The sequence below is a fragment of the Heptranchias perlo genome, chromosome 5, assembly GCF_035084215.1.
Source record: "Heptranchias perlo isolate sHepPer1 chromosome 5, sHepPer1.hap1, whole genome shotgun sequence".
Classification (NCBI taxonomy): Eukaryota; Metazoa; Chordata; class Chondrichthyes; order Hexanchiformes; family Hexanchidae; genus Heptranchias; species Heptranchias perlo.
Window position 1 is genome coordinate 70954933 of NC_090329.1, and position 21500 is coordinate 70976432.

The following is a 21500-nucleotide window of genomic DNA, read 5'->3' on the forward strand; positions in this document are numbered from 1 at the left end:
CAGCCTTGTATCTTGGGAGTTTGGACCCCAAAACCTCTATAGCAGTAGTGGGAACATTCATGAGAGGTACTCCCACTGTGCATATGCCTTACATAACTGAAGTCACTATTGTAAATGCCTCTGATGTTGCCACATGATCAATTGAAGACTTCAGTAAAGAGAACATAGCCTTGAGAGATGGGAGCCAAGTAAGCAATAGAGCTAAAACACTGAATTTGCCTTTATGATAAACACAGGACTCTTTGTGTTTTAAAAACTCTAACACTAAAAAGCCAGATGGCCAAAGCCTCAGAGTCCAGGGCAATAAATCAGGCCAAATGGGTTTCTTAGGTTTACAACCATACTGTTATAAACAGAAAGGCCCAGAGAGAGTGGAGGACCATAAAAGCCTCTTTTATCTGTGTTTACAATGAGAGAAATGCTTGTTTTTCACTGGCAAAACAAATGGCCAAAAGCTTGAAGCTTCATCTTGAGCACAAGTGTTTACGACACTGGTGTAAAACAGGAAGAATTTATCCTCAGATAATTTCCTTTTAAGGAAAACATTTCCTGACAATGCCTTTCTAATCAAAGAGCCACTTTTTTTGAATCACTGCAACGACAGTCGAGAATCAGCTGAAAAACCCATATGTTACAATAAACATACAACTGGTTAAAGATGGAGATAGGATTAAAGATAAAGTTAGGATTAAAAACAAAGTCCAAATATTGGTGCTGCAATGCAAAATATCCGCAAACCTTTGCCGTAACTTTGCGTTGGGATGTAAAAGAGGGAGTTTTACCCTAGTTTTTTTTTAAGTGAAAAGCAAGAAGCAAGAAAATGAGACTCAGCCCAACAAGACAGCTCAGACAGCCCAAGTCATTGAGGCCACATGAAGCCTAGTGCAGGAGCAGAAAATGTATCATTTGAATAAAAGAAGCTGCTACAGACCAGGGCAGATAGCCACAGATCTGATGAAAGCAGATGAGTAAATTTGCTCAGAACATATAATTGTCTGAGATTGTTACAGTGACTGATTCAGATTAATTCAGATCATTTGAGCAAGATGGGACTCAATCCATAAGATTAAAGTCAAGCAGCTGTTTTGATGAGTAATTCAGTAACATATAGAAACAAGAACACCTAGTATAACGGGATAAGCATATAAGGTGTTAACAGCATGAGTTTTAGTCTGTAAAGTCTTGCTCTATGTAATGCAAAATAAAGAAATCCCACAATTCTGCAATTCAGAAATGTATGCATATTTCGTGTATTAAAGTAATAAATATCTGGCGTTTTTTTAAATGACACATTTATCAAAACTACTATAAGACAAGGGCACAAAGACTTTTCACTAATTATATCTCCCTAGATTCACTATAACTGGAAACTTGTGACGGTCACAGATTTCACCCTTGATCTGGGTGCAGTGGGAGCACTACGCTTGTCATCAGTGTTCCAGGGCTAGGGAAGGAAAGGGGAGGGATTGGGAAAATTATGCAGGGTTTCTGCTCAAGATCACTACCAAGTGATCACTATTCAAAAGTGTACGTGCAAGGAGACAATCTGACCCAGTTGTGATGCCATCCACAGTCAAAAAGCATGCCAATATTCACTGTCGAGGTTCATTGATTAAGAAAGCCAACTTGTGATGCACTAGTAGACACCTAGCGCTCATGGATGTATACTGCAACATAAGTCACTGCTTCCAGGATATTATGCACGCACGCATACGCACGCACACACAGAGATATAAAATTGCACATGGTAAATTGCAGAATATAGTCAATCTCTTAACTGTCTCTAGTCTTCATATTGCTGTTTTTCTGTCTCTCCTCTTCTGCTTCTGTCTGTCTCTTTCTATTCCCTTCCCATAACTCTTACTTTTGCTTCTCTTCTTTTTCTTCTTTCCTTTCAGGAGCTGGTGAGTGATATGGTATGGTGCGGAAAGGAGCCACATTAGCTGAAGGCTGCATTTGAGATGGGGATTTTCAGGAAAATGCGGCCCTCAGCAGATCCCTTCCCATCCCCTCACCTCACCTAGTCACTTGTGCTTTACTCACCCCCTCACTCCCATTGCATCTTCCACCCCTTCACCTTACCACCATGCTTTTAACCTTCCTACTACACCTTCACTCCCATCATTACCTCCAACTCGTCCCGATTGAACTGCCCACTCAACCCCAGTATCCTCCTCTCCCATTTGCTCCACTATCATTCACTTCAAGCCATTCCTCAATAGTGGGTGATGAGAGGCCAGAGACTTTCTCACCCTCAACCAGTTTCCCTCCTCCCGACCCCATCCGTTTCCCTCAAAGAGGCTTTGTTTGCTTTCAAAATACAACTTGTCGTTTTAAAAACAAATTAGAATGAGCAACAAAATTATTTTTCTAATTGTGTCTTTTTCGCTCTCTCCCTCGCTTTCTGTCTCATAGATGTTAGAAATTAGAGTCTCTGTCTCACAGGTGTAAGTGATTGGAAAACACAGATGAGATCATTAGTAGACTTCAAAAGTGAGCTGGTGTTTTGTTTTGAAAATTAAAATAGAATTAGATGAAGACACTCTATCTATCCTTCCTCTCTAACCCTAGTCTCTCTCTCTTCACTCCTTCTTATCGTGCCCCTTACTTTCTAAAGCTTATAGAACACAAAACAAAAAGGTAATCAAAACCCTGGCATTTTTTATTTCTTTCACACATGCATGCATACAGACAAAGCCTTTCTGTTTTTTTTAATAAGACAGTCAATAGAAATTTTATGTCAATAAAGCTTTTAAAATTGGTAATATTGCAAAATGATTTGAAAAGTTACTGAGCAGAATTTCTAGAAGCTAAAAGAAATATATCCCATTTGTACTGAATGATATCGATGCATAATTGGGAAATTCGATGTGTGCACAATCAAATTCAGTTCACAGAGTCATAGCTCCAGACAAAAATATTAAGTCCAAGCCTTGGCTTTTGAGAGAGGCTGAGGTCTTCAATTAAAAACCATAATCAAGGCATTAAAAGACATAAGACAATTTAATGGATAAATATAATCATGTAATTGTGAAACATGTACTGTTTTGACTTTTTATTCTTGTTTAACCCCCTATTTTGGATATTAGAAACTTCCGTTACTGAGAAAAAGTGGTGAATGAAAAAAAAAATCAGAATTATTAAGCAATTTGTGGAAGCCTGGTGGCCAGATTGTGCCATTACATGGCAAGTTTACATAAGCAAAACCCATTCTAAATGTGGACATAGCAATTTATAAATGAGAAAAAGTTGACACAAGTATGACAAGAATGTGACAACTGGAAGTCTAGTTGTGCAGACAGGAAGCATGCATTGACAAAAGACTTCTAATATATTATAGATATGCTGATCTCCTGTATTGCTTGCAGATAGCCTGGGGTCTAGAGCATAGTGGGGAGGTTATAGAATTTGAACATGAAAACCATTCGACTTTTAAAAAAATGGGCGTAGCTATTTAATAGTCTCAGAGTGATGGTAGAACTGTGAGAACTGCTGTTGAGAGAATTTTTTCCCCTGATTCTAATTACCAATCACAAGGCTGTAAGTAAGAGTTATGTTTTTTGTTTGTCCAATCAGAAAACTGGAGTGTCTTTAAAGCATCAGACATTTTTCACGATAGCCAGCAAGACCACTCACAAAGTATGCCATGACATCCTGTTTGTATGTCCTACCCCACCTGTCGAGTACTGTATTAGAATAAGAAAGAAGCAGCCTTATAATGCGTTCTGAGAATTGAAGTCTACCAGTGTGACACAGCCATTGACACTGGTATAACATAGACAATGGCATATTCTGGGACTTGTAGTCCACCAGTGCGACATGAACAAAGCATCGCTGGTGAATTCTGGACATCCTTGGTTTTAATTGAGTGAAAAGGTCCAAAGATCTGAGGAATTGCAGGGGAATTCAAGCATCAGGCTTCAGACAAGCCTGGATAGAGGAAACTTCATGATGGCATTTTAACATATAACAGTTGATTTTATGGGTAAGTTTAATGCATTTCTTTTTAGAAATATACTTTTCTTTTAAAAAAGTTTGTTATCTTATAAATGCTAATTGTACTGCCATATATTCAGTTGTCAAAAATAAAAGTGGCAGTTGCAGAAAATGAATTCAATGATGTGATTGGTTAAAAATGGAGCCTTTTGAGTAGGTTTCTGAGAGATCTTTGCTGAAAATCAATACTTATAAATTGCTTATTTGAATTAATAAGGAAAATGTGATGCTTAATTTTTCTCCTCACTACTGGCAGGCTACCCACAAAAAACAAGACTGATGCACAGATAAATACGTATATAGATAGACAAAATTAAAAAGCAGACCTGAGCCACAGATTTCAAATAAAATCAAAATATTTTCTCTAGTATATAATGGCAGGACCTTCTCACCCTTTCCTCTTCCCTAATCTGCAGAGTTTTGTGTTTGGCATCCAGAATTCTTGAAAATAAATGAACTGAGAATGATTATAGTCTTGAACTACATTTTAACCACAGACTTCTGAAGGAAAACAGATCGCTAGACATAATTCCTAAGAAAATACTGACAAGTACAAATGATTTTAGGAACAATTTTTTCAACTTTTTAAGGCTATTTCTGATTTCTTCTGAACCACACAGCTGCATAGCAAAAAGACAATCAGCAGCTAAGGGCAATATAAGTCAGTTAAAAGAAATAACACTGTATACAAAATGACTTTTCTAGGAATCGCAGATGCCTTCATGTCTGACGGTCATTATCTTTCACTGTTACATTTACTTACATTATAGGAACAGGAGTAGGCCATTCAGCCCCTCGAGCCTGTTTTGCCATTCAATTAGATCATCGTTGATCTGTACTTCAACTCCATTTACCTGCCTTTGATCCATATCCCTTGGTACCCTTACCCAACAAAAATCTATCAATCGCAGTCTTGAAAATTTCAATTGACCCAACATCCACAGCTTTTTGGGGGAAGAGAGTTCCAGATTTCCATGACCCTTTACGTGAAGAAGTGCTTCCTGACATCACCCCTGAATGGTCTAGCTCCAACCTTGTTCTGGATTCCCCCACCAGTGGAAATAGATTCTCTGTATCTATCCTATCAAATCCCTTTATCATTTTAAACACATCGATTAGATCACCCCTCAACCTTCTAAACTCAAGGGAACACAAGCCAAGTTTATGCAACTTGTCCATATAAATGTACCCTTCAAGTCATGGTATCATTCCGGTGAATATGCATTGCACCCTCTACAAGGCCAATATATCCTTCCTGAGGTGTAGTGTCCAAAACTGAACATGGTACTCCAAATAAGGTCTGACCAAGGCTCTGTACAACTGAAGCATAACCTCTTCCCCTTTGTATTCTAGCCCCCTTGTGATAAAGGCTAATATTCCATTAACCTTTTTGATTGCTTTTTGTACCTGGCATTGGCTTTTAGTGATGTGTGTACCTGGACACCCAAATCTTCTTGCTCAATCCCAAATGATCTTCCACAGTTCCTAGTCTCTCGCCATCAACAAAATATTTCCAATTTGTCTTTCTTGGATCCAAAGTGGATGAACACACACTTTCCCACAGTTTTGTCCACTCACTTATTCTATCTATATCTCTTTGTAACTTCCTGATCCCATCTACATAGCGTACTGTGTCTCTTAACGTAAGTGTCATCTGCATACTTGGATATGCAACACTCTACTCCTTCATCTAAGTTACTGATATATATGGTGAAAGGCCCCTGGGGAACACCATTTGTCACATCCCACCAATTAGAGTGTATACCCCTTTATTCTTACTCTCTGTCTCCTACCTCCCAACCAATTACCAACCCATGTCACAAGATTACCTCCAATTAGATAAGCTATGTGCTGGAGCTGGTAAGAATCAGATAGGGCAGTAGAGTTGGTTTTATGCTGGTATAATGGACAATGGCCAGTTGAATTCTCAAGAAAAAAATGATCTTTGGGCTATGCAAGTACTTAATGAGTTGGAAAGATGTAATGAGGATTAAAATAGATTAGCATTGTATCAGTATGACATTGGTCAATGACGGCCCTACACATTTAGTCTTGTTAACTTAACACATGTACTGTGGAAATTGGATTCAAAATTATTTTTTATTTGTAAAGCAGGCAACAGCAAGATGTGACAGAGAATATCTTTGAGAGCCTGGATTTAAGCCTACATCATGTGTGACAGAAAACTGGAAGCAGGAGAAATGGTTAATTTCAAAACTCTAACAAAATATGATAGATTTAGAGCACAATAATGTTGATGCCAAGTGCACATTCAGCATAAAATGATTATAATTAACAAAAGCAACATAAAGCTAAATATATTTAGAATAAGTGGTAAATTTGTTCTGATCACATCTTATAAACTTGTTCAGGGTCAACGGTGGCCTGTATGAATAATTTTTATACATTACACAGATTACTGTTGTGGTATTTACTAAGAGAGGCAATGGACATGTTGCAGAATTAAATACTTTCCACTTTGCACCCTGTGGTAGCAATATCACTCTGTATCACACAACTTAGAACATAAGTTATTCGCAGCCTCAAGGACATTCTCCTCACAATGCATGGGTTCTCAAACTTTTCTTTGCGGATGACCCCTGCAAATATTGACACTCTCAGGGACCCTGTCCTAATTCTTAAAAGACAGCGTCAGCTACTCCAACAAAAAACAGTGCTACCACAGCAGAAAACATTTTTAATTAATACATATTCAACAATTTTCTAGTGTCAACAAGAACAGTATAAATTCCACCTCCAGTAAATACAACAACAGAACCTGCTGACTATGAGCTCATATCAACTGAGGACTTGATTGCCAATGTGAGAATAAATACAAGTAATACAAGTAACCACTACCTTCTCAAGGGCAATTAGGGATGGGCAATAAATGCCGGCCTCGCCAGCGACGCCCACATCCCATGATCGAATAATTTAAAAAAATTTAAAAACTGAAGTCAACATCACACTATATGCAACCGAATAGTAATATTACAAAAATAACAAACTTAAGTGCAAGTACATCAAGTTAAATATCTGAGAAAAGATTAAGAACTCAGCAATAATGTCACAAGAACATATTAACCAAGAAAAGAGTAATGGTGAGAGTCTCAACAGGGCTAAAGTGAGAATAAGCCCAATATTTTTAGGGTGCTTAGGAGCAGAACAGTACGTGATGGAATTTGCACTAGTAACGTATGACTTTCAATGCTCTGCAACGAAAGGCAACAAAGATTTGGGCAAGCAAATGGACATCAGACCTGCAGTAAAATAAAAACTAAAGGATAAGGGGGCAAACTATAATATGGGAGAGGGAACAGACAGTTGCAGCAGGGGCAATACAGTCCCCACCACAGATAGCAGGCACGTTCGTGCTAACATGATTTGCCCACTATATGTGGTGGACGGTAAAACCATAATGGGCCGGAAATTGCTTAAAAAGAACGGTGAGCTCAACAGCGCCCATCGTTGATAGTGGCCAAATGAAAGAGCAAGTTCCGGCATTTGCACATGTGCAGACAAACGTGGAAATCCGGAACTTGTTCTTCCTGGTTCGCTGGTGATCTGTCAGCTTCATTTCAAAGTGATATTGCGGAATGCAATCAACAGAATCAATGGACCAGCGCCAACTTGCTCTTCTGCCCAGCTGGAAAGTAACTAATATCACCACAAAACAGGTAAGCTTAAAAATACCAAGTCTAAACTAAGTCTTAATGACTGCCAAATAACTAAAAATTAACTTTTAAAAATGTAGCGTCCCATTACTCCTTATTTTAATAGTTTTTGGTCAATAAAAAATGTTTACTTTAAATTTAAAAATGTTTTTAAATGCTTTTTTTTTTACTTTTTCTTTGTCTCTTTTATTTAATTCAATTATTTCTTACCCTCTTTCTTTCGCTGTCTATAACTGTTTTTACAGATGATTTTAGTGTTGTACCTTTCACCTCTTGGATTTTACATTCTAGATTGCAGAAACTGTTCGCAGCTTGTCAAAAATGCTGCAATGTGATTGGTTGAGGGGCGAGATCGATCCTCTTGTTCCTCTCATGGGTCCAAGCCTCACTGGAGCTAACGCTGGGCTCTTCTCCGCTTCCTATTAGAGGAAGTGCTCCCAGTAAAGACTGCGGTAAGTTAGTAGGTTAGTATAAATCTATGGAGCGGCGAGCAGTGTTAGTCCGCCACTCTGAGCAATTTACGGGCCAATAGGTTGTAGCAATGAATTAGCTCCTGAAGCCTTAACTTTCCGACTGCCTCCCGTAATAGTGAACTGCCGATAAAGACGTCAATCGGCTAATTGCACCATTCACAACTACGGAAGGCAGTCAGAAAGTGGAGACTTCAGGCAGCTTCAATCAGCCGATTGAAGCTCCTTGTAGACCTGACTTTGCCCTAAAATCGATAAGTACTGAACTGCACGAAATTCTCGACTGGATGTAGAAAGGACTGAGAGTGTTGCTCTGAGCCATTGTTTCTGGAACTTTTAGCCTGCTTCTTTTTGTGTTCAGCATGCAGAACTGTGCGAGAGCTTCACTAAGTTGTTGCCTCACAAGACTTCATGGCTTCATGTTGAGGGCTTCCAGGGCCAAGCGCACCTGACTGTATACCACTGGGTCAATTCTGAGAGTGGGACAGGACATATTCAGGGATGGTGATGGAGGGGGTTCGGGATGTAGCTGACAGATATGACTCTGAGTACAACTATGTCAGAATTTTGCTCTGTGGGTCATCCCTCCGAACTTGGTCATCGGTCCTCAAATGTTAGTGACAAGGACTTTGCAGGCTAGTTCATAAATTACAGATTTATTCAATTTCACAACTTGCCTAGGAATTTGAACTCACAACCAGAACCACAATACTACGACACCCATCAGAAATTATGGAATGAGCTGAACAAAATATGTGTGGGCAGAACAATAACAGTTGAAATTTAATGCAGTCAAGTATAAAGTACTGCACATCGGAAGGAAAAATAGATAATACACATATCCTATGAACGGTGTTGAAATAACCTAGGATTCTTGTTAGACTTAATGCTCAACATATTTAACAGTTCAGAGCATCAATCAATAAAGCCAATAAAATGTTGAACTACATAGCCAAAACAGTAGAGTATAAGCAAGAGGAAGTCATGGCCAAACAGTATAGTGCTCTGGTCAGACCTCACCTTCCAGTTATAGTCAACAAGACACAAAGGAGACATTCAAGCATTGGAGGTAATGCATAGAAGAACCACAAGACTGATCTCTGGTGTCAGAGGTTTGAGTTGTGAGGAAAGGCTGAAGAGAATCAGGCATTTCAGCCTAGAAAGTAGGCATCTGAGAGCTGATTTCATAGAAATAGATAAGATAGCCAATGGAATAGAAAAGATAAATCCAGAAAATTACTTAAATTGTGAGACTAGGACAAGGAGCCACAACTTCAATCTAGTACAAGGTAAATTTAGGGGTGCCATGAGGAAGTTCTTCTTCACACAAAGAGTGATCAACACTTGGAATGGACTCCCAGATAGAGTAGTGAAGGTAATCATTTAAGGACCATCTGGATGTTGCAATGCCAGATTTTAAGATCATTCTGGAAAGATGAGCTGAGATGTAATTATCGTGTGGTTCTGAGAAAAGAACTCTGATCAGCCTCATCATTTCGTTGATTTCCAGGGAGGTCAGGTTGTGTTTTTTGATCGAGTATTTTGTTTACATTTCTCCATATGGTACTTCTGGTTCTTAATAGATTGTCATTGAATACAAATTCAATGTTAATGCTATGCTAATTTTGATATTTCTAATACATTTAGTGTCCATATATCATGTATACTTCATTTGCAGCATGGCTTACTTAGACTCTTCTTTCTGCAAGATAAATAACTGAAATACAGACTAACGCCAACTAACAGATTTTGTTTAAACTTATTTTATGATTTATGAAAGAATGTATTTTTCCAGATGTGACGTAAAGTGCTCTTCTGATATACATATATAATTCAACATTTTTGCTGAAGCGCCATATCTACATTGCTTTACTGATTCAATAGACTGATCAATTCAGTAAAACTGAGATAAGGAATATAAATGGTCTGATGAGACACAAAATTTATGTTAAATCCAATGCATCCACATTGTACAGTACATGCTTGTAGGTACAGGAAACATTTTGAGCAGATTTTTCATAACCCAGAAGAGAGTAAATTCCAAAGCTATAATCTATTCTTCAAGTTCAGATAACAATCTTTATTAATTAATAACTAATAATTTAGAACATTAGCTAAACCCCGTGATTATTATTGACTGGTAAACACATTCAGGTAACCATTGCCTCTATATCATAACAGTTTTTCACTATGCTGTTTCAATGGACATTTTTTCTGTGTGTTAGGTCAACTAAAAAGTGTTTGCAGCCCATCCAATGTCCTACAGTATATTAACAACCAGCACATATTACTGTTGAAACACATGGGAATTCATACAAAAAGCTCAAGAACACAGTGTGTTGGAATCAATTGTTACGTCTGAAACAGCATTGAAGGGTAATTTATTTTTTATATATAAATAAAGACAGATTTTTAAACAACCATTACCCATGAAACAGAGTAAGGCTGCCAATGTTCAGCTTCTATGAAGTGCACTCATCAGAGACTGGTATAATTTATACAGGATTCGGAGTGTCAATTGATATAGTAACACAGATAACACATTAGAAGCAATGACTGGAATCTTTCCAACTTGCCTGTTCAGATCAGTTCAGGTGCCCAATGTATTAGTAAATCACCATCACCAAGCACCAGTTTGATTACTTTATCTTAATTGCAAGTGTGAACTTGAAGAAAAATGACACTCCCCTCAAACCAGCCAATAGTTACTATTTATATATTTATCCAAACATAAACCAGCTATTTCAAAATCATTTTTCAGGAGATGACAAAAGGGTTGAAAATAGGGGCTGAATTGCTGCTCCCATGCGGTGATGGTACAAGCAAAGGAGTGGAAATTGGGGAGTCAGAGGCCTTGCACTGCAAAAGCATTGCCAATGTGCTGCCTAGGGTATTCTGCCTGGGCAACACCTACCATTACCCACATAGGTGGATCAAAGAGACCCCACCAAACCTCCTTAGGCACATGGGAACAACATCACCTGCACGTTCCCCTCCAAGTCACACACCATCCCAACTTGGAAATATATCGCCGTTCCTTCATCGTCGCTGGGTCAAAATCCTGGAACTCCCTTCCTAACAGCACTGTGGGAGAACCTTCACCACATGGACTGCAGCGGTTCAAGAAGGCGGCTCACCACCACCTTCTCAAGGGTAATTAGGGATGGGCAATAAATGCCGGCCTCGCCAGCGACGCCCACATCCCATGAACGAATAAAAAAAAATGTTTATGGAGATACCTTTGGTACCTACACTTGATCAGCGATGCCGTTCTGCAGTTTGGGATTGTGCTCTCAAGGTGGCATCTGGTTGTACCAGCAGAAAAGTCATCTCTCAAGGTTGGAAATTCGAGGAGCACATGCAAAATGACAGATATGAACATATGCCAACCTGGGTGTCACTAAGTGACTGTGCATCATGTAGTTAGATTGTTCTAAAATGATTTGTGGTGTTACGGCCTTGAAAAGTGTGTGGGGCGAGGTTTACAATTCCACACTGCATCTTGAAGATGTGCCATCCGGATGCGTAATTTTGCATGAGATGAAAAGAACCAGCTGTAAGGTTGTGTGAGGCCTTAGCATGGATGAAGAGTACATGTGGAACTGGCAAACACTTTGCAAAACGCAACCTTTGGGTCATCCACAAGATTTCACTCAGAGTGTTGTAAATCTTTGGAATTCTCTACCCCAGAGAGCTGTGGAAGCTGAGTCGTTGAGTATATTCAAGGCTGAGAAAGATAGATTTTTGGGCTCTAGGGGAATCAAGGGATGTAGGGAACGGGCAGGAAAGTGGAGTTGAGGTTGAAGATCAGCCATGATCTGTTTGAATGGCGGAGCAGGCTCGAGGGGCCGTATGGCCTACTCCTACTCCTATTTCTTATGTTCTTATCTTATGCATGGTACTATTGGGTACAGTTTCCTTTAAGTGTGCCGTCATCTACATCTGTTCCTAAGTCCTGCAGGTAGTGTGCACAGCAGTGAGCCTCCTTACCACCTGCTTCCAGGAATAGCGCACTGCTGTTCTCTGGGGAAGGTGCCCTGAAATGTCTAATTGGACAGCCCTTCTCACATGGACCTAATGCAAAGCCATTTCCATTTAGCTATTAATCAAACAGGGGCTCAAGTGTTGTAACCCTCCTTCACTTCCCCACAGAAGCTGTTTGCGCTTTCATGTTGAGTTTTCTTTCACTTGATTTCTGCCTAATACTTCTCTCTGTCCCTTGGCCAAGGCTAACAGGTATTTGAAATTCATTTGGATGTTGATAAAAGTCAAAATAAATATTTGTTCACATATGCAGGCACTTTCCTTTTATTGAGCAGATATCTTAATTTGTACCTGCTGGTCAGAATTTCCACTTGTCTCATTGGGTTTGCTCTCTGCTTTGGCAGCTATGCTGGATTATTCACATGAGCTGGAGTAGAAATGTCAAGGCAGTTAGTGGCACTGCTCCACAAGCAGCATGAAAACCTCAATTGTGCTGATAGCAGAATTTCAGCCCCACAAAGTTTTTACCGTTCAGTCTTAACAAGTGCAATTTTTATGAAGTACTGCCAAATCTTGGTTTTAAAACAAAAGAATGTGGTGCCTGTCAGCAAATAATTTGAAAGAAAATCATTTCAAATGGCCAGTGGGATCTTTTTCTTCTATACAGAACATAAACAAGTCTGTCAAAAACAATAGCAGCATTACTTTTACCATCACTGCCATTTGGGCTTGCATTTATTTCAATTATGATGTTTACATCAGTCTGAAATCAGAGACTGAAAATTGGATTTAGTTTTTGTCCAGCAATCTTTTAACTTTTTTTTATTAAACCACTCCAGAATACAAAATAGTGCATATTTTGTACTACAGTCGCCACCACTTACTCCGTCCACGCTTATCCCGAACAGCTGCCTATATTAGGCAAATGCGTTGACCATTTGCCATTACCAAAGGCGGCAATTACAAAGGTGCCGCTTAAACAGTATTAAGTGCGCCGACTATTTTGGGCAGTTCAAGCAGCTGCTCACACCTTGTTAAAGTACGATTACCTGTCATTAAGTCCTAACCCCCCGTGGCCTCTAGAACTTCTGCCACTGCTGCAAGCCCTTCTTGCCGGCTTGCTGAGCTGGACATCTTCCGGCTCCGTTTTAAAATGAACATGACAGTCTGACCGCCTCAAACGGATCCAGGTCTTGAATCTCCAACCCAAGTTGCTGAGGAAGAGCTGACAGTGAGATTTCAAAGTCCTCATCATTATCTTAAAATCTCTCCATGATCAATTTCCTTTGTCTGTTGTCATTTAGGCATTGAGTAACAGCACTGTAAATATACAGAGCGGGAAGTAGAGGATGAAGATTCCTTCCGTGCTTTTTAAAAATTGAAATGAATTTAAATTTTATTTTAAAGATGTTATTAAATAACGCTACCATGTTATAACGGCCATCGTGTATAGCGGGCAAATTGCCTTCACACGAACGTACCTGCTATATGCGGTGGGGACCATCGCACAGTCTTAAATGCAAAATTATGTCTATTTTGCATTATTATTTAGTCTTAAATCCCAAATATACATTTTTGAAATAACTTGCAACACTTGCTTAACCCTTCCCTTGCTTCTTTCAGATGTGCTATGCACCACTCCCCAGATGCAAAGGTGGATAAGCAACCAACTCCCACATCTTACATCAACCTTTTTTTTGTAACCAGCATCTAGATAAACTAGTGCTGGTGGAGGGAAAGAAGAGATTTTTTTAAAATTAAATTAAAACAAGATTCATTCACGGAAACATATACTTAAATGATGCAAAGTTTCAGTAACCCTATAAATCTAAACTCTCCAAATGAAGCTTTTGTTTTTACTTCAAAATTACACTATTAATAAAATTTAAAATGCACATAGTCTTCAAATGCTCTGGTGTCATTATGTACACGGTGCATTTAGTGTCTTAAGAGACACAATGCAGTTAGTGTCATTGTAAACACAGTGCATTTAGTGTCATTAGAGACAGATGCCCAGAACTTACTTGTCGTGTTTGTTGAGATTCTACTGTAAAATCAGCATACCGACAGCTTTGTGGGTGCATTCGGGGGGGGGTGCATTCGGGGGGGGGGGGGGGGGGGTGCATTCGGGGGGGGGGGGGGGTGCAGATTAGCTGTTCTCCATCGGGTTTCCTCCCCATAATGGCTGCACTGTAGTTCCCGATCCGATCTGAGGCCATCAATATGTGCCCTCACCGATGCTGCTGGGAGCTCATTACCATATATTACAATTGGCAGCAATGGCACTGGAGTCCCCAAGTTTCATGCCTTGTGCTTCCCTTGCACCAAATGTTACTTAGAACAAAGTAAAAGATACTGATACTGGAGAAAGTCTTTTACTTTGGAATCTGGAGCTTGAAGAAACTTTCAAGAGAATTGCTAGAGTTACAAAAGAGCTTTTAAAGCCTTTTTTTTTGCCTTGCACCTGAATTGAGTTGGACTTGCTTCTGATAGCCTAAGACCACAGGGATTTTTTCGCCCCAATCCATAGTAAGAGGTTCTGAGCACTACCTATAGGATTCCTTATGAGCATTTTCTTGTATGTCATTTTAATAGAGGACGAGGAGGAGCAGAGCAGTAAGGAGAAAAGGAAAGTGAGGTAGAGTTTCAGGAGAATAATATTAGTGCCTCGCCCAAAGAATTTACAGGTCACAGAGATCCTACGAAGACCTAAGTGAGGATCCCAGTATGAGAACAGTGAGCTGCACCAAAGAGGCAACAGGAGAGCTGTGCCAGCTACTATATGAAGACCCATGGCTAAGATAATTTGTCCAGATTGCTGTGAAAGTTTGGATGTGGGCGTCGCTAGCAAGGCCAGCATTTATTGCCCATCCCTAATTGCCCTTGAGAAGGTGGTAGTGAGCCGCCACCTTGAACTGCTGCAGTCCATGTGGTGAAGGTTCTCCCACATTGCTGTTAGGTATTTTGACCCAGCTACAATGACGTTATCACCACACTCATTTTTATACCACGTGCTCATTTCAAGCAGCCACGGAGAAATTTGTGTATCACCACCCTTGTGGCTGCCTGGACATTCATTCAGTCAGCTCAACTCTTTCCTGGGAGCAAAATGGAGGCGGTCCTCCAAAGTCACATTGGCCGACCTCAAAATGATGAGGCGGAGGGGTGATCTACTCCCCCCCACAAACCCCCGCTGGCTCCGTCACTGCTATCAGGCTGCTGCCTTGCTGTCATGGCAAACTGGATAAATTCCCCAGCTCTCCTAAAAAATGTACAATAGATGACACACATGTAGCATTGCGAGCTCCACCCGTTAACCCCCTCAACTTTAAAAGAAAGGGGTACCACTTGCTGAAAATCCAGATTCCAAATCAACACAAAGTAAGTGCACCCTTTCCTGCATGACTATAATCTCTGAATATCAAGAGCATGAGCGCATATTTTCCTTTCGTACAATTAACTCAAAGTGACCATAAGCCAACCTTACACTGGGCTTCCCGTAGATAGCTAAATATGCTCGTCTCTCTCCTATAAAAAGAGAGTATGAAAAGAAACTTGCAAGGGATATCAAAACCAATACGAAGAACTTTTATAGTTACATTAGGAAACAGAGGGTGGTCAGGAGCAGTGTTGGCCCCTTAAAAACTGAAAGTGGGGATATTGTCATTGACAATGGGGAAATGGCGGACATGTTGAACAATTACATTGCGTCAGTATTTACAGTAGAAAAAGAGGATAGCATGCTGGAAATCCCAAGAAAACTAATATTGAATTGGGGACAGGGACTCAATAAAATTAACATAAGTAAAGCAACAGTAATGAAGAAAATAATAGCACGAAAGAGTGACAAATCCCCAGGACCAGATGGTTTCCATCCCAGGGTTATAAAGGAAGTAGGTGAGCACATTGCAGATGCCCTAACTATAATCTTTCAAAGTTCTCTAGATTCAGGAACTGTCCCTCTAGATTGGAAAATTGCACATGTCACTCTGCTTTTTAAGACAGGAGAGAGAGGGAAACCAGGGACTTGTAGACCAGTTAGCCTAACATCTGTTGTGGGGAAAATGCTGGAGTCTATAATTTTTTTTTATTATTCGTTCATTGGATGTGGGCGTCGCTGGCGAGGCCGGCATTTATTGCCCACCCCTAATTGCCCTTGAGAAGGTGGTGGTGAGCCGCCTTCTTAAACCGCTGCAGTCCATGTGGTGATGGTTCTCCCACAGTGCTGTTAGGAAGGGAGTTCCAGGATTTTGACTTAGCGACAATGAAGGAACGGCGATATATTTCCAAGTCGGGATGGTGTGTGACTTGGAGGGGAACGTGCAGGTGGTGTTGTTCCCATGTGCCTGCTGCTCTTGTCCTTCTAGGTGGTAGAGGTCACGGGTTTGGGAGGTGCTGTCGAAGAAGCCTTGGCGAGTTGCTGCAATGCATCCTGTGGATGGTACACACTGCAGCCACAGTGCGCCGGTGGGGAAGGGAGTGAATGTTTAGGGTGGTGAATGGGGTGCCAATCAAGCGGGCTGCTTTATCTTGGATGGTGTCGAGCTTCTTGAGTGTTGTTGGAGCTGCACTCATCCAAGCAAGTGGAGAGTATTCCATCACACTCCTGACTTGTGCCTTGTAGATGGTGGAAAGGCTTTGGGGAGTCAGGAGGTGAGTCACTCGCCGCAGAATACCCAGCCTCTGACCTGCTCTCGTAGCCACAGTATTTATATGGCTGGTCCAGTTAAGTTTCTGGTCAATGGTGACCCCCAGGATGTTGATGGTGGGGGTTTCGGTGATGGTAATGCCGTTGAATGTCAAGGGGAGGTGGTTAGACTCTCTCTTGTTGGAGATGGTCATTGCCTGGCACTTATCTGGTGCGAATGTTACTTGCCACTTATGAGCCCAAGCCTGGATGTTGTCCAGGTCTTGCTGCATGCGGGCTCGGACTGCTTCATTATTTGAGGGGTTGTGAATGGAACTGAACACTGTGCAATCATCAGCGAATATCCCCATTTCTGACCTTATGATGGAGGGAAGGTCATTGATGAAGCAGCTGAAGATGGTTGGGCCTAGGACACTGCCTTGAGGAACTCCTGCAGCAATGTCCTGGGGCTGAGATGATTGAATTCCATTTGCCACAGTTTTGTCCATTCACCTAATCTATCAATATCGCTTTGTAATTTTATGTTTTCATCTACACTGCTTGCAATGCCATCAAATGGACATATTGGCCTTGGAGGGAGTGCAGCGTAGGTTTACTAGAATGATACCGGGACTTCAAGGGTTAAGTTACGAGGAGAGATTACACAAATTGGGGTTGTATTCTCTAGCGTTTAGAAGGTTAAGGGGTAATCTGATCGAAGTTTATAAAATATTAAGGGCAACAGATAGGGTGGATAGAGAGAAACTATTTCCGCTGGTTGGGGATTCTAGGAGTAGGGGGGCACAGTCTAAGAATTAGAGCCAGACCTTTCAGGAGCGAGATAGGATAGGGTGACTGAACACCTCGAGAATTTTCAGTTAATCAGAGAGAGCCAGCATGGATTTGTGAAAGGTAGGTCGTGCCTGACAAACCTGCTTGAATTTTTTGAAGAGATGACTAAAGTAGTGGACAGGGGAATGTCAATGGATGTTATTTATATGGACTTCCAGAAGGCATTTGATAAAGTCCCACATAAAAGACCGTTAGCTAAGATAGAAGCCCATGGAATCGAAGGAAAAGTATGGACTTGGTTAGGAAGTTGGCTGAGCGAAAGGCGACAGAGAGTAGGGATAATGGGTAAATACTCACATTGGCAGGATGTGGCTACTGGAGTCCCGCAGGGATCTGTCTTGGGGCCTCAATTATTTACAATATTTATTAATGACTTAGATGAAGGCATAGAAAGTCTCATATCTAAGTTTGCTGACGACACAAAGATTGATGGCATTGCAAGCAGTGTTGATGAAAACATAAAATTACAAAGCGATATTGATAGATTAGGTGAATGGACAAAACTGTGGCAAATGGAATTCAATGTAGACAAATGTGAGGTCATCCACTTTGGATCAAAAAAGGATAGAACAGGGTACTTTCTAAATGGTAAAAAGTTAAAAACAGTGGATGCCCAAAGGGATTTAGGGGTACAGGTACACAGATCATTGAAGTGTCATGAACAGGTGCAGAAAATAATCAATAAGGCTAATGGAATGCTGGCCTTTATATCTAGAGGACTACAGTACAAGGCGGCAGAAGTTATGCTGCAGCTATACAAAATCCTGGTTAGACCGCACCTGGAGTACTGTGAGCAGTTCTGGGCACCGCACCTTCAGAAGGACATATTGGCCTTGGAGGGAGTGCAGCGTAGGTTTACTAGAATGATATCCGGACTTCCAGGGTTAAGTTACGAGGAGAGATTACACAAAATGGGGTTGTATTCTCTAGCATTTAGAAGGTTAAGTAAGGGGTGATCTGATCGAAGTTTATAAGATATTAAGGGGAACAGATAGGGTGGATAGAGAGAAACTATTTCCGCTGGTTGGGGATTCTAGGAGTAGGTGGCACAGTCTAAAAATTAGAGCCAGACCTTTCAGGAGCGAGATTAGAAGACATTTCTACACACAAAGGGTGGTAGAAGTTTGGAACTCTCTTCCGCAAACGGCAATTGATACTAGCTCAATTGCTAAATTTAAATCTGAGATAGATAGCTTTTTGGCAACCAAAGGGTATTAAGGGATATGGGCCAAAGGCAGGTATATGGAGCTAGATCACAGATAAGCCATGATCTTATCAAATGGCGGAGCAACCGCGAGGGGCTGAATGGCCTACTCCTGTTCCTATGTTCCTATTCTAGTGCTTTTCTTGGGTAACTGTGACAGATTTTTTGAGCAGCTTTCTCACAAGAGGGCAGGGGAAGGACAATCACAGGAAGAATTACATTTTTTGGAGGGCGGAGGGGAGAAAACTCACCTCTGGTCATCTGGCACCGCATTATCCATGCCTCTCCTCTAGTGGACACCCAAGTTGCACCCATACTTGGGCGAGTACCTGCTGAAAATATTTAAATGAGATGGCATTGCCCTGACCCTGCATACTGCAGCATGGTCAGGAGCAGAGTTTAGCGGCGCCCACTCCACCACACTTACATCGGCACAGTGGGCCCAAGGAATTTCAGAGATATTGCTTTCTTACTGGCTTGTATGGGCTTAGCTAGTGTAGTCAACAGTAGCCTGCAAAGACCTTCCTCAATTGTGGAAGAAGGTCCAACAGCCAAAAATGAAGTTGTGAACTATTTTGTTTCTCTTGTGCTATGGAATCAGCCCCATAATAAAAATAGATGGAATCCACAGGACCGGCAGTGGAGTATAAAACAGAAGCACCTTCGCTGAATGTGTTCTGCAACATACAGAGAGCCCAACAAGGTTGCAGTGTAAAACAAACTATCAGAGTACCCACTGATGGAGAAACAAAGGAGTTTCTCATTGCAGTACGATGGTGCAGAATGTGGCACATTAAAATGGAACCCTGTTAAAGTTAAAAACGCTGACAGTGATTGTAGGGAAGATTGGCTTTACACAGGTGTCTATCGAGATTCATGCTATATATCTATTAAAACGGCGTCTGCTGGATACAGTTACATTTTTAATAAAGAAATCTTATTTTTGAATTGCAAAGCAGAAAAGAAGCCTGAGGCAACTTGCTTCATTGAGTTAATACAAGCATCACATAAAAATACAGCTCCAATTACATTTGACTAAGAATTCATCCAAATGGATGAAATGCCCACTTTTTTTGTGGGTGGGGGAGGTCTCTTACACCTCTTGGTATGCTTCACATTAATTATAGTCTGAACAAGCAGTAGCACCATGGGCTGCAATAAATGGGGCTGGAAGATGAGTGTGGGGGGCGGGGGGGAAAAGAGAAAAACAAACAAAAGTACAGAAATCCAATTATTTTGTAGACAGGAGCACAAACCTTCAGCCACAAATATTCAAAGCAAAAGGTAGCTAGGAATTACAGACATGCAGTTATATTTATGACGGAAAATAAGAACACACTGATCAAGAAAAGCCCATTTGGCCCATGAAAGCATTCTTTCCACAGGCCATGTACACTCTGTTCTATCATGAGCTCCAGCTGTCCCATTTAGTCTCGTGAGGAAAAGTCCTACTAAGTTTCTCTCTGCTCACTCAAAATGAAATCAAACAAAATTCCAGAATATCTGAATAAAAAGCAAAAACCTACAAATGCTGGAAATCTGAAGCCAAGATTGTCTGTATTCTCCACAGAGACTGTCTTGACTAGCTATGTGTTTCCAGTATTTTCTGTTCTTGTTCTGGAATACCTGACTTTATTTATCCACCACTAATTGTCTTCCTTGGAATGGCATTTCCCAGCATTTTATCATCTCTGTGTGCACTTATCCTTGTAACTTTCCTTAATGGTCCCAACTAAATATTCATCTAGCTCTTTTGAAATGGTATTAATCAACACAGAATTAAATACCCTAGTTTAAGGACAATCCACATAGCCACTATGTTGGAGAAAAACATAGACGTCTCTAATCATGCAAGCTAAATAATTTGTATTCATCTACATTATCATTTTTCTCAAAACTGAGCGTAAAATGTAAATAAAATCACAACTGTGCAAATCCACCCATATCATCTGATAAATACAGATAAGGAAGTCCATTCAGCACACCCTATCCAATAGGCTCTTCCTTCGCCATTAAAAATTAAGCACTTCACGTGACAACTCCCCTACCCCTTTGCTGGTAAGGACAAAGGATAAAAAAGTACTTCTTTCATACCTCAAATTCTTTCACCTTTTCCATTGTTATTAACTGTCGTGACGTATGCGTTGTGAGAGACTGTTCACAGTTACTAATAAGTTTCAGGCAAGGATGCTGGGGAATAACATCTTCGGAGTATCTGAGACAAGAAAAAGGAGAAAACCATGTAATCATTGTAAGTAACCTGTTTCTTGGACAGTCAAAACCCTCTATATAATGCTCTCTTTAAGAACTGCATCATTAGAAGGACAGTTTGAGAAAAAAATATATTAGCTAGTCCTGCCTAGATATCTGTGGCAGGACTGGGTAGAAACTGTCCTTTCACTTCAGAGACCTGGTTTTGAATCCAGCTGAAACGGATGGGATGAAAGTCAACACCACCTGCTGACTGTAAGCAAGAGACTGAATTGGTCTGTGGTGAAATACTTATGATGTGGAGATGCCGGTGATGGACTGGGGTTAACAATTGTAAACAATTTTACAATATTTTACAACTTCCACACCGCCTGAGGAAGGGGAAAGCCCCCGAAAGCTTGTGGGATTAAAAATAAAATCGTTGGACTATAACTTGGTGTTGTAAAATTGTTTACAATTGTGAAATACTTAGTCAATAATAC

At 40.6% G+C, this 21500-nt stretch overlaps 1 protein-coding gene across 3 annotated transcripts in view; it reads right to left on the minus strand.

Moving 5' to 3' along the window:
- trmt11 (tRNA methyltransferase 11 homolog) overlaps window positions 1-21500 on the minus strand; it is an 84271-nt gene that overhangs the window by 15742 nt on the left and 47029 nt on the right. For 2 of the 3 annotated variants that reach the window (XM_067983801.1, XM_067983804.1), the window contains one exon: window positions 20902-21022. In XM_067983801.1, coding sequence (XP_067839902.1) covers window positions 20902-21022 — 121 coding nt within the window. Of the gene's footprint in view, window positions 1-12475; window positions 12552-20901; window positions 21023-21500 lie in introns of those variants that run through there. The other variant, XM_067983803.1, reaches the window with a different exon arrangement.